The sequence below is a fragment of the Erythrolamprus reginae genome, chromosome 1, assembly GCF_031021105.1.
Source record: "Erythrolamprus reginae isolate rEryReg1 chromosome 1, rEryReg1.hap1, whole genome shotgun sequence".
NCBI lineage: Eukaryota > Metazoa > Chordata > Lepidosauria > Squamata > Dipsadidae > Erythrolamprus > Erythrolamprus reginae.
The window spans coordinates 177,345,804-177,365,404 of NC_091950.1; the positions used below are offsets into that span (position 1 = coordinate 177,345,804).

A 19,601-nucleotide genomic window follows, 5' to 3' on the forward strand; every position below is an offset into this window, starting at 1 on the left:
AGGATGCCTTTGGAATGTCATTCTTGATGGGCTACAGAGAAAGACAAGTTGGTTCACCATGTATGGTTAACGGAACATTTTAAAAAATATCCAACTTTTCCAAATTTTACCAAGGAAATTTGACAATGCAAAAAAAAAAGATTAAAAATGTGAGAACTATTGCTCATGAGAAGAATCTTCAATACGTTATTGGGGTTCATCCATCTTTGCTTTCAACTTATCAAATTTTACTCAGATAAAGGATGTTCAAAGAAAAACTCTTGAAATGACTTTTCTTCAAGAAATTATAACTATAATTTTAGGAAGTGACTATTGATTATGATGAATTTCCATTTGATTGGTATAAAAATTAGATTGTATTTTTGTCTCCTATTTTATGAGGAATCCGTAATAAAACCTCTTCACGCAAATCTTCACGCAAATATTTGTCATATTTGTATGACAAATAAAATAAATAAATAAATAAATAAATCATTCCGTCTTTAAATTTTTTATGAAAAAACATCAAGTTTATTCCCAAACCAAGCAATCTGTTCCCATTCTAGATCTATTTCCTTAATAAATGTGGATGTTAGGTTTTATGAGCTACTTTATAAGCAAATTACAGAATACAGCTCAGCCTGGGAATAAACAGGGCTATCAAACTTCTGACAATATTGGTTTTTCAATAGATGTTCTTCCTTTAACTCAACAATTCAGCATCCACCAACTATAATCACTTTGAGGAGTAAGAAAACCTTCATGTTGATTCTTGGTAGCTTTTGGTGTGGGTTTTGATTATTTTGGGTCTCCACACAGTTTTTATAGTTTCGATATAATTTATTAATATTTTTTTAATATATATTTTTTATAATCTTTTTATTAATTTTTCATTAAATGGACAAACAGACATACGTACATTTAACATAAAAGGGTGGGGATGTATATTCCCCGCTTATCTCGAAAGTATAAATTTAAATACAGAAAAAAGAATACATAATTGAATATATAATTGAATATTAGAAAAAATGATTTGTTAAACTTTTCATTTAAAAAAGAATTCTTCTCGTAATAATTCTTAATATATAACCTAATTCTACTATATTGCTAAACCAAACTTAGTTTATCTAACACTACTATAACCTAAAACCTAAAAAAAAAAATCTTATCCTTACCAAAACAATTACACATTTGTATCTTAATTTTTCTATTATTTTTTCTTATTTAGCCATATATAAACTTTGTTCCACGTTTCATAAAATTTCGTGTTTTCTTGATCATTTAAGCGTCTTGTCATCATATCCATCTCGGCGCAGTCTAATATTTTTGTGATGACTTCTTCTTCTTTGGGGATATTCTCCCCTTTCCAATTTTGCGCATATATAATCATAGCCGCAGTTAAAATATGTATAATTAAATATAAAATTTCTTTCTTATAACTCTGGTTTGTAATTCCTAATAAATAGAATTCCGGGGTAATTTCTACATCTTGCTTAACTGTTTCTTTCATTATTTTCTCTATCATCTTCCAATATATTCTGGCTTTACTACATGTCCACCATTGGTGATAATAAGACCCTATCTCTTTCTTACATTTCCAACATATCGGGGAGGTTTTGGGAAACATTTTTGCTATCCTATTTGGTGGGAGGTGCCATCTATAAAACATTTTAATTTGATTTTCTTTTAGGGACACTGATTTTGTCATTTTCCAGTTATAAGTCCAGACTTTCTCCCATGTATCTATATCTATTTCTTTTCCAATATTTCTGCACCAGCTTATCATATTGTCTTTTAGGGTCAGCTCTATGTTTTTATGTGCTATCAAATATTTATAAGTTTTCCCTATTGTTTTAGTTTGATTAGTAGTAATTAAATTACTTAATAAATTTTTATTCTTGTTAAAAATATAGAGCCTGCTATCTTTCTGATATCCAGATCAAATCTGTGCGTAATGCCACCAATCAATTATTGTCCCTTCTTCTTGTAGTTTAATCCTGGGTTTTAATTTCATTTGATCATTTAATAAGTCCTTATATCTTATTATTAATATTTAAATCACAATTGATTATTAATAGATTGCTTTTCTTTCTCTTGGTTAGATCTCTGTCAAAATGTTTTCTTTTTTAAAAAAATTGCTTTAGAACTGCTGGTCTGCATAATCAGAAATTATGAAGTTATCAACAAATTATTAAAGGAGGGGCAAAATAATATTATTTGTCAATATTTGAATTTGCTTTTTTAACAAGAGAAATAAAGAAGACTTTCAAAAATATGAGCTGTTTCTTGGAAATTTTACAAGTTCTTTCTTGTAGCATAACTTACTTATTTTCTTTCCCTATCAGTTTTGTGTTGATCTTTAATATTGTTATATGCATTTTTATACTTGTATTAGTTTGTGTAATTTAAAATAATCCAAATACTTAGAAACTGAAACTGAAAAATGTCCTTCCTCTGTCTGAATATATTTATTCCACCTAGTGATATGCCTTACCTCATTCAAGATATAGGTTGCATTCTTTGCTCTAAGTAATTCTGGTGTCTCTTCTAGAATTGTTAGACCTTTGCCTTTTACACCTTCTTCTAAATCTCTTCTGTATTCTTTCTAGAGGTAGAAAACAAGAAAATAAATCAAGAGAGATAAGTAAGTAGGAGACAAAGGGAAATCAATGAGAGAAAAAAATGATAAAGCAGAACAAAAAGAGTTAGGAAATAATTCCTAGGCTAAATAGCAGTTTTTGCCTTCCAAAACAACTTGTTACACTAACTCTATCTAAAAATTCATACAAAGGTATATACTGTATAATGAGACAATTCTCATTGGTTCTACCAATATAACAATTTTTTAAAAGATGAAAAAAGTAGGCATCACAATCTTAAAATTAAGGGGGAAATTAGAAGTTAACTTTTAAACTTAAAATTAAAGTTTAAGCATGGCAAAGACAACAGTAAAGAGTCTACTTTGAAGGAAATAATTTCCATTGCGGAACTCAGAAGAGTAGTTGTTACCTCGCTTGCTATTTTAGTGGCGTACTTGACATGTATTAAGGATGGTGTAACCTCCAAACCAGTAAGATTCTGGCCCTTGGACTCTTCAAAATCTTTCTTATATTCTTTCTAACAGGAGGTGGAAGATGAAGGGAGAAGAAAGAAGGAAAGAAAGAAAGGGGAAAATATAATTAATTTTGGCATTGTAAAAATAATTTTGAGGCATTTTAAATTGGTATGACGATTGTTAGTTATGGATCCATTTTTGTTTTTGTGACATTTGGGTAAGGTTTGATGCTTTTCATCGTCCTATGATAAATTAATATTTTATGTACTTGCTAAGTCTGGCCTTTAGACAAGTAAAATTTCTACATTGTAGTATCTGGGGAGTAGGTTGTACAAAAAAGACAAAATGATCATTGGTCAGGTAGTGGTCTTAGCAACCCAGTGCCAACAAAATGTGTGGGGTGATATGTCCATGGTTCTCACTCAACATGTTTGGGATGATGGGAGTTCTGATCTAACACACTAGAAAATATTAGAAAACACCAGATAAAGAAATCTGTTCCAGTTAGCATGCTTGGTCCAAGGAAGTTTAAAAAAAAGTGAGCAATTCCATAGATTATGCATTTAGATATTGTATTTCCTTTGAATGAAAACAATTGACAGAATCAAACATAACACTCATGTTTCACCTTGCATAAATTTGATATTGGAATGAACATATTTCAATAATTCAACCATATTTTGAAATGCCTATGAAAGGGTAGAAAAGGGATGAAATTGAATAGAGGCCAGAATATACACTCCAGAAGCCCAGCAAAGAAGCAACTGATTCTCAAAACAAAACAATGGGGATAAAATTGTATAGATGTAGATTGAGTATGGGGAACGGATAGAGAGGCTGGGCTTTTATTTGGCACCCATAAAATAAGGTGTGGTGGTCATTTAATCAGTGAATGGAAAGATATGATCGGTCACAAAAATATCTTCAGAATTCATTTATGATTTAAACTGACTAGAAACAGTATAACCACAATTCAGTGTCTTGCTGATGTTTTCTAGTAATCTCTTACCTCCCTCTGCATCTGTTGGGCTTCTTTAGCAGTGATATATGTAGGTGTTTCAAAGTCAAGCATGGGTTTTCCTCTTTCCTTTTCATATTTTTCCTTGTATTTTACCTGTAATCCCACAGTAGCAGATTAAAAAGACACATACAGAACGACACATTACACATACGTTTACTCAACCTTAATCCCGGATGAAAAAAATACAATTGTGGTCATATATCATACTATGTAAAAATAAATTTATTTTTAATTGATCAATGTATTAACCACATCAGTCAAGGTGACTTTAGCCAGTGAACAAAAGCAACAACCAATAGAATTGCACATAAATATGTATGCACCACTGATTAAATAGTATTTCAACGAAACTGTTTCAATAAATCTGAGAGTGAATAAGACTGAATTGTTCAAAGTCGAACACATCTTTCTGTAAAGTTGAATGGATCAGTGTCTTTTATCTCTAGTTTACAGATTCAAAAACATGGAAGTAACGACTGCTAGGTGAAACAGTTTGAATACTCTTTCAGTCAGCAGTTTGTAAAACCTTCTTTTGAAAGTAAACAGTTTTTCAAATGTTTCTTGCCACTAACTGAAAACATCTATTTTTACTTTTCTTTGAAATAAGTATTATACCTCAGGAATTTACTTAGGTCTTGTCTCATGCACTGCATGTTTAAAATCTCTCCTCAGACTTTTAGTTAAATTCAGTTTTGAGATCTGTGACGAATACTCCAAAAACTTCAGGTTTCTTCCTATAAACACTTTATTGTCGATTAGGTTTTGCTGCCTTGTTAATTATTTGAACTCCTTTAAGCTTTAGTTTAATTACTGAATATGGGATATTGGTTTTTATGATATGTGGTTCAATACAATCTTCCTTCATCTTCACAATGTTCCCTAAGCTACTAGAGCAGTGGTTCTCAACCTTTCTAATGTTGCGAACCCTTAATACAGTTCCTCATGTTGTGGTGACCCCCAACCATAAGTCTAGCATCAATTATCCCAACAGAGCTTTAAGCTGATTGGAAGGAAGGTCAGAGGGACACCTCCACTGTAAAAGCCTGATTGGTTGGATTGTAAAAATATGTTCCAAGGCACCAGAATAGAAGCTTTAGTTTCTCACACCATGGGAAATTTGTCTTTTCTGATGGTCTTAGATGACTCCTGTGAAATGATAGTTTGACCCCCCCAAAGGGGTCCCGACCCTCAAGTTGACAACTACTGTATTAGTGCCACCCAATGCCACAGTATAACAGATATCCTCACCTTTAGTGACCTAGTAGATATATTTAAAATTTTGAGATCACTTCGTGGTCATTCTTACAAAGTATTCCTCATGGACACAGTTACAGAACATTTCATGTAGCTGCCCTTATGATGTTGTCCACCACAACTTACTTTTAGCATTCTCCTTGGCAAGTAGTCACATTTTCAAACCAAGTACCATTCTACAGCTTTTCACTGTATTTTCCAAGAGTATGATTTTGGTGTATAAGGGATCCAGAAGTATCTTGGAAATAAATCTGATGCTTAAGACTATGGTTTGCATTACATTATGGCACCTTTAAAATATAATAAAATCAGGTGTGCGTGGAACCTGTTGGAAGTGCCTGTCTGTCTGTCATCTATCTACAGTGGTACCTCTACTTAAGAACTCAATTCATTCCGTGATCAGGTTCTTAAGTAGAAAAGTTATTAAGTAGAAGCAATTTTCCCCATAGGAATCAACGTAATAGCAAATAATGCATGCAAACCCATTAGGAAAGAAATAAAAGCTCGGAATTTGGGTGGGAGGAGGAGGAGGAAGAAGAGGAGGAGGACAGTCGCTGCTGAAGGAAGAAGATGAGATGAGGGGAATCAAAAACATCCAAAACTTTAAGGCTTTTTAAAAAAAGAGGGACTCTGAGGCGGCGAGGAGGAGCACACCTCCCATACACCCGGCACGAGGCTGAATCTCATACACTGCGCCAGAGAGAGAAATGGCAGGAAACTGGCCGGGCCTTCGTGCCGCTCTCAAATATCCTGGAAAAATTTTCTGGGCTCGGGTTCTTAAGTAGAAAATCGTTCTTAAGAAGAGGCAAAAAAATCTTGAACACCCGGTTTTTATCTAGAAAAGTTCTTAAGTAGAGATACCACTGTATTTGTTAAATTAAGGCAATGCCCATCTCACTGCAGTATACAAATGTTGTGGGCCTAATGTTACTAGGCAGTTTGGTATCTCATATTAGAAATCCAGACTACAGATAGACTATTTAGGTTTCTGTCTTATTAAGAAATACATAAGCATTGTATTGACCAGAATAAAACTTGTGTGATATCTATGGCTTATAATGAGAGGAAAATTCAGTTTAAACTAAAAGTCACTTTAAATTAAATCACAGATAAGGTTTCCAGGGTACTTTCCAAATCCCACCGAAGGTTTATAGAACTCTGACATAAACATACATAGTGTGAAATACTTAACTGACTTACTATGCTCTGAAGTTCTGAGGCCTCCTTTAGATGAACCTGTTCAAGGTTATCTGGAACCACATGGTAGTGACCTTTATTCCTCTCGTACTGCTTCTTGTACTGGTACTAAAGGGAAGGCGTCAAAAACCACCTCAATAGTTTAAAAAAAAAATCCTAGCCAGAGCAGCTTTTTTAGATCACTTTATAAAAAAACATCAGTAGTCAAATAAGACATCAGAAGTGAAATGTAAAAAATATATATATAAAAGAAAAGAAGAAAGAAAAATATGAGACAAAAAGGAACAAAATTAGGAAAAGAAGAAGGAAAGAATCAAAGAAATGTGATGCGGTGAATAAGTGATGTTGTTAAAATGGAACGATGCCCCTTGATTTTCGCTTAAGAATATAAAACGGAATTAGCTGGCATTACTCAAGGGTCATTTAGTTCACCATTTCATGTCACAAAATGGCTGACTAGATGCATCAACCAAGTCCACAAGCAGAATTGATTATAGCAAGAAGATCAGAGTTCAGACAAAAGCTGATTAAGTCTGAAAGTGGTTTTAAAAGTTAAAGAATTATTGTTTCAAAATAGCCATTGCTGGTTAAAAAACATAAAAAGTTAATAAAATAATACCTGTTAGTAAAAATATGAATTATAAAAGTTAAAAAAAAAGACAGTATTAAAATTTAGTTAGATGTTTAACATTATTAGTGGTTCTGTTTAAAAGTAATAGAAAAATTGTGAAGATTCGAGGTATTAACTTTGCTAGTCATGGGGGATAGTCATCAGGCAGGAGATAAGAGATCACTACCAGGTGATTTCCTAGGAACAGTCAAGGAGGAGGAAAGATGTTGCAGAGGTTGTTAGCTGATATTATCTTAGGTTAAGGAAAGGTTAAACTGAATGTACAGTATCTCAGTTTAGCTAACAGGCTTACAGTGCTGGCGAGGTGGCTGGTGTTCAAAACATGATTCATCGCAAGAGATTCAGACATATCAGTCACCGGCTTGTGAAGTTTCTTCAGATCTGCCTTGTATTTTATCTATTGATAAAACAAAGGAAAAATATCATCAACCTTGTCACAGGAGTACCTAAAGCAGGCTTATAAATGGAATACATTTTAATGGCCGCACTACAGCTTATGCCGGCATGCAATGAGCTACTGTCTATGGCAGTGGTACTCAACCTTTCTACTGCCGCGAACCCTTAATACAGTTCCTCATGTTGTGGTGATCCCCAACTATAAGTCTAGTGCCAATTTTAGCAACAGAGCTTTAAGCTGATTGGCAGGAAGATCAGAGGGACACCCCCACTGTAAGCGTCTGATTGGTCAGATTGTAATAATATTTTCCAAGGTGCCAGAATAGAAGCTTTAGTTCCTAACACCATGGGAAATTTGTCTTTTCACATGTCTTAGGTGACCCCTGTGAAATGGTCATTCGACCCCCAAAAGGCGCCCTGTCCCCAGGTTGAGAACCACTGTCTATGGAGACTTTCAGTCGTTCAGGTAATAATGGTTCCAAAAGTGCTTTTTCAACTGGACTTTCTTGGGGTCTTTTTCTTGAAGAAGTTTCGCTTCTCATCTAAGAAGCTTCTCCAATTCAACTGTGGATGTAAGTTGAAGGCTATTGGTACTCCTCCACTTACGACCACAACGAAACCCAAAATTTCAGTTGCTAAGCGAGACAGTTGTTAAGTGAGCTTTGCCCCATTTTACAACCTTTCTTGCCACAATCATTAAGTGAATCACTGCAGTTGTTAAGTTAGTAACATGGTTCTAAAGTGAATTTGCTTTTCCCATTGCCTTCGCTTGTCAGAAAGCTGCAAAAGGTGATCACAGGACTCCAAGTCATTGCAGGAATCATAAATACATGCCAGTTGTTAAGCATCTGAATTTTTGACCACAGAGATACAGCAGTGGACATGTGAAAACAATCATAGCTCACTTTCTTTAGTGCCATTGTAACTTTGAACAGTCACTAAATGAATGGCTGTAAGTCAAGGACTACCTGTATTATTGGAGTTTTTAAACTGTTGGTTTTCACCTGTGCTTGGTCTGTTTACCTCTTTTATTTTCCCTGCAAACACTACAAGGTTCTAGCAAACCTCTCTCAAAGGAACCTAGATCTGGCATTTGGGTTCTCCTCACCATTCAAAGAAAAGTTGATGAACTAGGCTTACCTCACTTGCAATGTGGTGAGCGTCTTTCAAGGTCTTGTAGATCTTGGCCTCTTTCAGATCGTATTGAGGTCTCTTTCCTTTTTCTTTATCGAACCTTTCTTTGTACTTGATCTGAGTCCAAGAAAACACACACACACACATATATATTTATATATTTTTAAAGGTACTGAACCTTTAGCATTTCTGGCACCAAGAAGGGAGAAGAGAAAGCACCTATCCACAATCAGGTGATCAAAAGAAATCTGATTGCAAGCAAGCAGATCAAAGGATGCATCACATAGGAACTACGTCGAAATGAAAGAGACCATTGGAAAGATCAAGATTTTTCAGCAGCAAGATTGGGACATGCTACATTTCACAGGGCTATATTTCTTCTTTCATTCAGTGGTTTATTTCAGCTCCACAAATTAAAAGGTATCAAATTTATCCTTTCCAAAAAATAATAATAATGGACAAGATGCTTGAGAAAGTAAGATGAAGCACAACTTCCTTTGTGTTCTTATAGCAAGGGATTTCCACAGTCTCCAGTTATTGGTACAGTATTCCATATATCCTCACTCCCAGACATCATGGCTACAAGCAGCAATCTAGCATATATTCAGGCCTTAGAACAGGAGAGGTGGTCTTATACAATTCTGTAACTCTACCACCACACCCGCTAAGGCATGATAAAGGACAATAAGTTGTAAAAGTTGTAGAATCCATGGTACTCTGTGTGCATTTTCAGTGCTAAAAGTGAGTGGGGGTTTACTCTCTGTTTATATACATTACTCAGTATTTCCCTTCTAATATTGAAGGTGTTACCTAGCTAGGTAATGAAATGTCTGCAAGCTCAGAGAGCACTAAATATTCTCTTCGACTGGTAAAGATAGACTTTTAAAGTGCTTATGTCTTGCTTTTACTTTGAAAATATCCAATATCCAAGATAATGGTAAATAATTATCAACAAAATAAGATAATAACTTCCCTAAGATTTCTCACATGGCAGGTCATTATTTACCATGTACCCTACTACCCCACCAAGAAAGTTTGATATAGTTGATGCCCATATTATTGTTTTAAGAGAAGTGATAGCCTTTCAAAGTGTTTTTAAAAAGCAACTGAAAATAAAAGTTAGGCTGAGATGCTTTTCTTATTAAGTTTAAAACAATCTATCTGAACCCAATGATGGATAGTCTGCTTCTAATCATGTAAATAATTCAGCCACCTTGTTTTCATCCCAATATAATTATTTTCAACTCAACCTTTTTAGTGGAACTTACATATTGTATTTATATTACATAATATTGTACTCACATTAAATAATATAACTTTCTAGATAAACATGGTTCCTAATTCTTAAATGTTTTATTTTTATATTATTATTATTATTATTATTATTATTATTATTATCATTATCATTATTAAACAAAGTTATAAAAGAAAGGAAATATATTAGCTGTTTAGTAGACAAAAATTCACAAATTAAAAAAAATAGTGGCATTATCTGGCCACAACTAAGGGCATTTTCAATTTATTTAAACTATAGAGTTTAATTATAAAGTAAATGGGCATAACTCTGTTTGCAAGAGCTGATTGACATAACTGATGAAAGGAACTGATCATGCTTGGAAGCAACACACTATCAAGAAGTAAATACAGTCTATCATCAGAAAGATCAAAGATGCCATAGTGCACTGTCAACTCACATTCCATGATTTTTTATTTCTGTTCTGTATCCATCATGCTGGATAGTTTCATTTTTAAACTAGACTGATAAAAATGCTGGTGACATTCAGTTAATATCCTTCTGGCTAGATTTCCTTGAGAAACATACACAGAATCACATGTAAATGCGAGATCACACATGCATTTGTGAGAAACAATGACATTTTCACAATGACAAATGTAACCCATGACTAGGGAAAACTTTTAACTACATCCAAGGACTTTGGCTAAGGATTTCCAATTCTATTGGTAAATGGACAATACAAGATACAGACAAACAACAATAACAACAACATAAGAAATGACATGCATATTAACTATAACAGTGATGGAAATGGTGGCATAATAGACAGTATAGATGACACATAACCCCTTGAAAGATTGTATATTGAACTTCTGCACAGTCAGACGTATAGAAACATCCACACAAACAAACAATGTATCATGTCAACATCTATAAATCTGACAAGACTATTGGATTTTTTTTCCCCAAGAAAAAATTATTAGTCCCATTAACTTTCCAAGAGTCAAAAGAACAGCTTAATAAGTGGAAGAGTTTATTATTACAAAGAGAAGATGGCTTATCACCTTTCTGTACAAAGAACTGTTTTTTGTCACAAGCACAGAAGAATGTCTGTGACTGCATGCAACATAAAGAAAGGAAAACAAGATAGGAAACATCTCCCTTTTTTCCTTATGCCTAAAAGTCTTCTCCAATGTATGTCCTTCCTAAGGTTTAGGCCTACAGTTCCCATCATCCTTCACCACTGGCCATGCTGGCTGGGGCTGATAGTACTTGGAAGCTGCCTCAAAGGAAGGAGCCAATTTGGAGAAGGCAAGAGAGAGTCTTTCTTAAGAGGGAGTGGAGGAAAATAGACAGAAAATACTTCATATCAAGTAGCACCAATTAGAAATTAGTCAAGATCTAGTTCTGGCTTCATTTTCCAGAAGCCTTTCTTCAAAACTCAGTGTTTTACATAGCCTGGTTGAAGAGTGAGATCACCATTGGGAATGCTTGCTCATTGTCTCAGTTTGGCCTCCATAGTGAATGTCCTTTTTTTAAACGTGTTTTACTGTTTGTGTTTTAGGTAAAGTGCAACAACGTCCATTAGACCAGGCTTGCATTTGAAATGCACTAATGGTATCTTCTAAAATTATTTGATTTGAACACATATTTAATCTCCATTTCAACACTGAACTCTCAGCAGCAATTTTACATAAGAAAAAAAGGGAGATTTAAAAAAAATAAACTTCATAAGATTTTGATTTAAAAAAAAAAGAATCCCAGTGGCAATCCAGGCTCAATTTTATGTGCCAAGAACATTTTGCAAAATTCATAAAATGGAAAAAGCTGAAAAGGACAGGCACTTTAAATCCTTCTTACATGACTACATAGGGCATTAGCTTTTTTAAATTGCCTCATCATGGGTGTATCATACGATGCTGCCCCATGGCCCCTCAAGTATCCTTTAATGTATTTGACCTACAAAGCATAGCAAGATAGTAAGATTAGGTTAGCCAACCTGCAATGACACAAAGCAAAGAGCTAAGACAGAAATGCAGGCATCATCCATTCCTTCTCTTGATGGAGATGTCTCACAGAAGCAGCATGATTTGAACCTCACCACTTGTTCAAAGTTTGATGGAGGACAAACAGTTTGATGTTAATTAGTAACGACACAAAAATATAAGGTATCCAAATTATTGAGAATAAATCATTTATACAAGGAGTAAAGCACAGTTTCAGCAAGGTAGAAATATCCAAGTATTATGCTAGAAAATCTTTGACTATAACTACGTAAATTTTCAACGAAATGTCTTGTCGAAAATACCAAATACATTGGGAATGGAAATAAGACAAATGCATTAAAATATTTATTGCAAAAATAATGTGGAGCTGGTAACTATTGCTTTAAAATCCTGTACTGGTAATACCAAATTTACTTAACAGAAAATTGGGGGTGTAATAATTACCTCTAAATGGGTTGTACATTATGTTTGTGGGTCATGTATTCACTGAGAATAAAAAATACAGTTGACAATGAATGAAGGAGCTGCTTCTTGGTGAATTTAACTCTTTTCTAATATCTAAACCAGTGTTCCTCAAGCTTGGTGACTTTAAAATGGCTGGACTTCAACTCCCAAAATTCCTCAGCCAGCATCTGGTGGAAGAATTCTGGAGTCGAAGTCCAGACATCTTTAAGCCTATTAAAATCTATTTTATAAATAAGTATTTACTTTGCTGGCTATTTGTTTTAATTAGGTAGTATTCAATTTTTTGGTCTAGATTCTGCCTATATTAGATTATAGCTTCCATCACATGTGCATATGTGCAAACACACATGTATGTGTATGTGCATAAGCATATTTGATAATAAGGGAAATTGCCATTATGCTTGGTTTGTGTTTGTATTTGTTTATTTCTAGAGAGTTATCTCAAATCAAGGAGTGTGATATGACTATGGTACTTTCTGGAACAACAGTCATATGAAAACCATAGATGAGAGTTTTGTAAAAGGCAATAATATTTTATCACTAAAAATGGCTTCATACTCACTTCTATAGGATGTCCTTCTCTTCCAAATAGTTTATGGACAAACTTGAAGTTGGAAACTCACCCTTTGTTCAATGTTTTGCTTTAGAAATTTTAATACAGCAAATCTAATTTTTAAACCGCTAATAAAAATTTCCTGAAACATTCCTAAACATTTAAAATGCACTTCAGATTTAAAATTGGATGTCTGCCCAAAATAAGTGCTGAAGTAGCTTTACTCTTTATCATTCAGTACATACTCATCTGAACAGGAACTTTCAAGGTCTTTAAACCATCACTGAGCCAGTCAAGGCTTCTGAAATTAGGATGCAGATTTCTTCTATATATTCAGTGTTTACTCTTTGGAAACCCAGACTAAGCCCAGAATTAATCAAAAATTAAGGGTGACCCATGCATACTCAGTATGTCTACAACACAAAACTAACCTTTTTTATGTATGAAAAATCTGAATTCACATACTGTACACAGTGACAGGATTCTTTAACCCGGAATCAGCTCTACTGATTACTACAGATATTGCTTCCTTCCAAGATGTATTTGGAAAACCTGTCTCACATGCTCTTATTGTTGTAAATTATTTGCTTTGATTGTTTGTACCTGGCTGGTTAGTTTGGACACTTCTTTGGCAAGTTCAATATCTGGACGTCCAAGCATGGTGACTCCTACTCCAGCATCTTTGCGGCCTTTGCCTTTGTATTCAATCTGAGATCAAGCCAGACATTTGAAAAAAACCAATCAATGTTGTATTACACATAATAATAATAATAATAATAATAATAATAATAATAATAATTTATTAGATTTGTATGCCGCCCCTCTCCGAAGACTCGGGGCGGCTCACATGCAAAAATGAAAGCAGTTTTCCTTACATGTGTATCATATAAGCAACAAGTTATAAAGCAGTTACATTGATTTGCACTCACATCGCTGACTAAATGGGAGACTTGTGTGGCCTTCATAATATCGGGTCGATCTGCCACAGTGGTATAATGGAGCTGTGATTTGGCATCTTTTTTATATTCGATCTACAATAGGTGAAAAGAAGAGCCGGATCAATGATAAACATAATATGTTGACTAAAAAATAAAATACTTTTGAAACTATTTTTTAAATAGAAAAGAAAAGACAACGGAAGGATGAAAATATTTTCCTTTATTGGAGATTGTTAGTTCCATACTCATTTATATATCCCAGTTAAATCATGATATCTTAATTCAAAATACTAGCAATACACTGAAATGGCTCCCTGGTCAGCATCCAATAACAGATCACATATGATTTGTTAAGGAAGAAAGTGCAGAAATAACTTACGATACTCTGTTTCTTTGCCACATCCATGGCATGCTTCACATCAGGAGGTTCCACCATGATGGAATAATCTGACTTGCCTTTCTGTTTTTGAAATTTCTTTTTATAATTTGTCTGTTTGGGGTAAAAAGTTATACTTATTATTCTCCACTGAAAATCTGATGATGTTTAAAAGAGGAAAGAAAGATTAAAACACTGCTATCTGGGAAAAGGGTGTTTCCTTCTAAGATAAATGAATTTTATCTCTTTAGTTCGGCTGTAATTTTCTATTATATTCTCAAGTACTTTGCATTATTGACTGGATTCAAAGGGCAGCCATATAACTGAATTGACAGATAATAATAAAGTCAGTACCATCAATTATACATCTGTTCTAAATTTCTTAGCCACATTGTAATTTGACTTTCTTCTCGCTCTCATTTCTACCTTCTTTCTCAATGTTCAAGATACACTACTTAAAATTCTTTCATTGTGTTCATAATCATTTTTTTAAATCATGGAAGTTCAAATGAGAGGAACACTTTCCAGATTTTTCAACAATGGCAAGTACACATCCCACAACATATTAACCCTCTGTAGATTCTGAACCTCTGAACAGTTGAAAGGACAATAGAGCTGATGATGAAAAATAACCCTTCACAAACCATTAAATTATACTTTACAGTGGAGAAATTATACTTTCACTCACAAACAATCTGCAATGTGAATAAAATGATGTAGAGGTAGCCTACCTCACTAACATTACTTGTGACTTTTTTGACATGAACAGTATCCCGGGTTTCTGGCAATTTTGTAAAAGAACCATGAGGGAGGTGTTTCTTCACATGCTCTTTGTATTTGTTCTGTTTATCAAGAGACAAACAAAATATTTCAGAAATCACTTATCTTTAGGAAGAAGATATTCTGAAGCCAAATAATTGCAAAATTTAAAAAAAAATGAAAAAGTCAGTTACCTCAGACACAAGAGAGCTAACCATCTTGGCAAGAAGGATCTGGGGAGTGTCTGGAACAGGATGGATGCTTCCCCGTTCCTTGTTGTGCTTCTCTTTATATTTTAACTGAGAAGTTAAAAGGGAGGGACAATCATGTTTTCAAGCAACAGTCATCAACATGATTTTACAAATGAGATTACCAACAGTGAGCATTTTATTTTTTTCTCTTAGCTATTAAAACACAGGATAGAGAAATCTTATAATGTTTCTGAAATGAAAATGTAACGTTGAAGAATTCTTGACCCAACAGATCTTAAGAAAAGGATGTGATGGGACATTAATCTTACAAAATCTTTGTTTAAACATGATGTGGGCATTCATATAGACCAGGGTTCCCCAAAGTGGTCAATATTGAACCCCAAGGTTGATGGGACTATTCAAGATATAAAATGTCTGTGGGTCAAAAGGGAATCAGTAAATATCTGGAGGTCAATAAAAGATGTAAAATCAATTGGGGGCAGTTAGTCTTTTGGAGACACTATAGAATTTATGTCAGCCCTGAAGATAAGGTGGCCAGCAGTGAGATGCTATTAACTAGGGTTGGGTGGCCAACCAGAGAGAGGATTTGAGCTGTTTTTATTATTATTGTGCATGAATCTACAGTTAGATTCAAGCCTAAGACTGGAGGAAACAATTCAATTCCTAACCAAGGATCTAAGAATTATTAAAGTTAAGTAGCATCTAGGAATAAAGGCAGTTGCTTATTTGTAAACTTTATTTACAAACCATTATTCGTAAATACTTAGGTTTTGTTCCTGTTTAGCAAGGATTGTCAAAAGTGATCAAGTTTCCATAAAAAAGATTTTAAAATACTCACATCACTTGCTAAGATTGCATTCTGCAATGCCAACACTGTGTTTTTGTCATCTGTTACAGATAACTTGCATCCTTTGAGGTATTCTCGGTCAAGCTTGTATTCATACTGCAAAGAAAGAAGGAACAATAGCAACAAAAAAAATGAAAAGTGTCTAGTTCACTCTAAATAGCAACAAACTGTCTTATTCCATCAGGGAAAAAAATAAGTTTCCTTTCTCAATTGCTTACATCACTCTGTTGCAAGGATGTCTTAGCAGCTTGGATAAAGTCAGGTCTATCCATGGTCCAGTGCCAGTGAGCTTTGGTTGCTTCATATTTCTTTTTGTAATCCAGCTATTTAATAAGAAATGTAAACATATAATCAAAGTGTTCTTCAAAACTGGCATTTTAAAAAGAATTTTTAAAAGTATATTGTAGTTTGCTGAATAGTTAATCCGTCAGCAAATCAACAGACATGATTAATAAGAATATTAGTCTGGGACAGATGTAAACTCCATAGAAGGGTGATGCGTCTACGTCATGGTGTAATTGGGCAAATCACCCATCTATGTCTAAACATTGAATTTAATGAACCATTAAATTGATTGATGGAAAAAGATAAAACCAGTTTAGATTTTACCCAGAAATAGAAATACACTGCCTGTCCAGGTGCTTAGTTCTCTCTTTGGGAGCACACAAAAGCCAGTTGCTACGATTCTATTTATTAAATGATGGTATCTTCATTCCCTAGTCATATATTCTGAGTTGCATAAGGTTCTCCAAGAAAGTTGAATCCTGGAAATCTGTACTGCCTCCCTTTTTCTATGAAGCATTTTACTCAACAAGATGGTGGGAACCCATCCTTGTACTTCTGAAAATACCACCACGAGGAACACTGATACTTTCACTCTGGATTTTTATTAAAATATGACAAGTGGGTTCTTCAAATGTTCAAGAGAGTGGGAATTGGGAATCCTGCTTTCCTAGTTTCCTTTGAGAACCTTAGTCACCAATGATAACATTTAGATGGGAAAGGAAGGGAGGGAGGGAGGGAAGGGAAGGGAAGGGAAGGGAGGAATGAAGGAAGGAAGAAAAAGAAAGAAGGAAAGAAAGAAAGAGAGATAGAAAGAAAGAGAGAAAGAAAGAAAGAAAAAAGAAAGAAATAACTTACATTGCTGTTCAATTTGTAAGCCTTCTTAGCAGCTTTTATATGAACTGAATCTGGTAACACATTGCAGTGAGATTTATTCTGCTCATAGAGTTCTTTGTATTTCAGCTGTTGGAAAAGCAGAAGATGAATGTTTTAGGTACATAAGGAAAGACAGAACCAAAACTATCCCAAAAGTTTTATTCATGTATTTATGCTTGGCAGGATTGCAGACAATATTTAAAACTGGCTGTATATTTACAGCAACATAACCTCAATCCAAAGCATATCAATAAATAGTCCTACCAGGGGTAAAATGCTACCGGTTCACCTGGTGAGGGTGTACCGGTAACGGTGGCCACCATTTATTTGGAGAACCGATAGCAGAGGCAGCACCCACCTACCCAGATATTCTTGTTTTTAACCCTCTGCGCATGCACAAAGCCTTCTGCACATGAACAGAGGATGAAAAAGCACACACACGAAAAGCGTGCTTCTGAACTGGTAGGGAAGGTAAGTAGATTTCACAGCTGGAGTCTTACACATAAGAGGCACTTCATTAGAAGGATACAATTGTAAAAAAATTACTTACTTCACTTATTCTGTCCATGACTTTCCGTACATGGAGAATCATGGGAGTATCATGAATGCTTGTATATCCCTTTGGTTTGGCTTTCTGGAATTCCAGTTTATAAAGAATCTAACATTAAAAGAAATAAAGTTAGCACATGTAATTAGTATATATATTATATATTATATGTGTGTGTGTGTGTGTGTGTGTGTGTGTGTGTTTTCGTAGATTTTCACGGGGCAAAACCCGAACTCAGAAATATATATATATAACATGTTAAATATATATATATTTAAAAAACCACTTTCATTAGAAGGTCATACCCAAAATGTCCAACCCCTCTTCATTCCCTATTTATGTCCTATTGGATGTCATTACTGTCTTGAACAATGAAATTATCCAGTCCAGTCCAAGAAAAACAAGTGACATGTCCACTACCCTCATCTAGACCTGTCTAAATAAGGCGTGCAAATGTTGCATCTAAATCACAAAAATATTAAAACCAGCTTGTCCAATCTTCTTTATTTGAACAATCAGTCAATGAAACAATCATTTTCATGCCCAGAACATATATAGGTCAAAATGAAGAAAGTGGGTGATAGCATGCTAACCAAATAGCCTATTCTTGTATCTTAGCTATCAGACATGAATGATTGTAGCAAATGGCACTTAATTATCCAACTTTAAGTCTTTTTAAGAGCATCTGTAGATAAAATTGCCTATATTTTCACACATTTATGTAGAAAAACAAAAACAAATGCATGGCATTTTAATTTGCTTTTGGCATCGGATTTTGTATCATTAAGGTGTGGGTCTGCTACCAATCAGCGAACATTGTATACTTGATGATATAGTTTAACATTTGGTGTATTTGACAAATGTGTTTGAGCTCAAATCCATTTAATTAGTGGACTAGTCACTATCCCTTAGTTTTGTTATAGAGACAAAACTGAGGGGAAGCCAAGAACTCAAGAAACACTGAGCTTCTTGAAGATATTGACCCATATCTTCTCCAGAAAACAATAAAAAAAACAAAAAACCCGCCACTGATTTATTTTTAAACTTACCATTTAATTTGAGAATTTTCAGTCATACAGAGCCAGATTCATTTCCTATCTCTCCCAAAATAACAATAATAAAAAAAAGTCGCTTGACAACCACTTCTTTCAGATCTCAGCACTTACATCACTGATAAGCTTGTTGACTTTGGTAGTCCTCAGATGTTCTGGAGTATCCACAATACTTGTAAATTTGTCCTTCTGCTTTTCATACAGCCTTTTGTACTTGTACTGTGGAAGGAAAAACAAATAACAGTGCTTTGGAATAGTAGCGACAAAAACACCACCAATACATACACCTTTTCAAAGGGGATCTAGAATTAGCCTGCTCTCTATTAACAGCTGCATAGAGGTCAACTGAAACTGTCTATGTGGGGAGCCAAGCCCACACAACGGAAATGTCAGTTAGGTGGCTTTGGGTTATGCTGAATTCAAAGGAAGCCAACAAGATGCAAAAAAACCCTCTGCAGAGCACACATTCAAGTCACCTCTCAGCCATGTAACTTTGGAGTGACTACTGTGAATCATCATCTCTAACCTTCCCACCACCTCGATATGGGAATGGATATGAGATAATCCCATATATCCTTCCTGGGACAGGATGTGAACATGACAAATAAAAGGAGTAAATTAGCAGGTTTTCACCTAAGCAGATGAAAACATGGGCTGCTCTTGGAAGGATCTCTTAAAATGAATAGCCAGTGTGGGTAAGTTGCATCTTTTAGAATTTGTTAAATATTGATTTATTCATTTTATAATCTTTGTGTTGTAATCCACACAGACACTGGGCTATATA

At 34.5% G+C, this 19,601-nt stretch overlaps 1 protein-coding gene across 1 annotated transcript in view; it reads right to left on the reverse strand.

Annotated features, from left to right (window-relative positions):
• Positions 1 to 19,601, reverse strand: part of NEB (nebulin) — a 244,026-nt gene that overhangs the window by 31,795 nt on the left and 192,630 nt on the right. The window contains exons 119-135 of the mRNA XM_070737126.1: positions 18,932 to 19,036; positions 17,769 to 17,876; positions 17,201 to 17,305; positions 16,279 to 16,383; positions 16,052 to 16,156; positions 15,196 to 15,300; positions 14,974 to 15,084; positions 14,246 to 14,356; positions 13,858 to 13,959; positions 13,532 to 13,636; positions 11,765 to 11,863; positions 8,674 to 8,784; positions 7,430 to 7,534; positions 6,510 to 6,614; positions 4,044 to 4,148; positions 2,989 to 3,096; positions 2,474 to 2,584 (exon numbers count right to left, since the gene is read on the reverse strand). Of these exons, the coding sequence (XP_070593227.1) occupies positions 2,474 to 2,584; positions 2,989 to 3,096; positions 4,044 to 4,148; positions 6,510 to 6,614; positions 7,430 to 7,534; positions 8,674 to 8,784; positions 11,765 to 11,863; positions 13,532 to 13,636; positions 13,858 to 13,959; positions 14,246 to 14,356; positions 14,974 to 15,084; positions 15,196 to 15,300; positions 16,052 to 16,156; positions 16,279 to 16,383; positions 17,201 to 17,305; positions 17,769 to 17,876; positions 18,932 to 19,036 (1,806 nt within the window). The remainder of the gene's footprint in view (positions 1 to 2,473; positions 2,585 to 2,988; positions 3,097 to 4,043; positions 4,149 to 6,509; positions 6,615 to 7,429; positions 7,535 to 8,673; positions 8,785 to 11,764; positions 11,864 to 13,531; positions 13,637 to 13,857; positions 13,960 to 14,245; positions 14,357 to 14,973; positions 15,085 to 15,195; positions 15,301 to 16,051; positions 16,157 to 16,278; positions 16,384 to 17,200; positions 17,306 to 17,768; positions 17,877 to 18,931; positions 19,037 to 19,601) is intronic.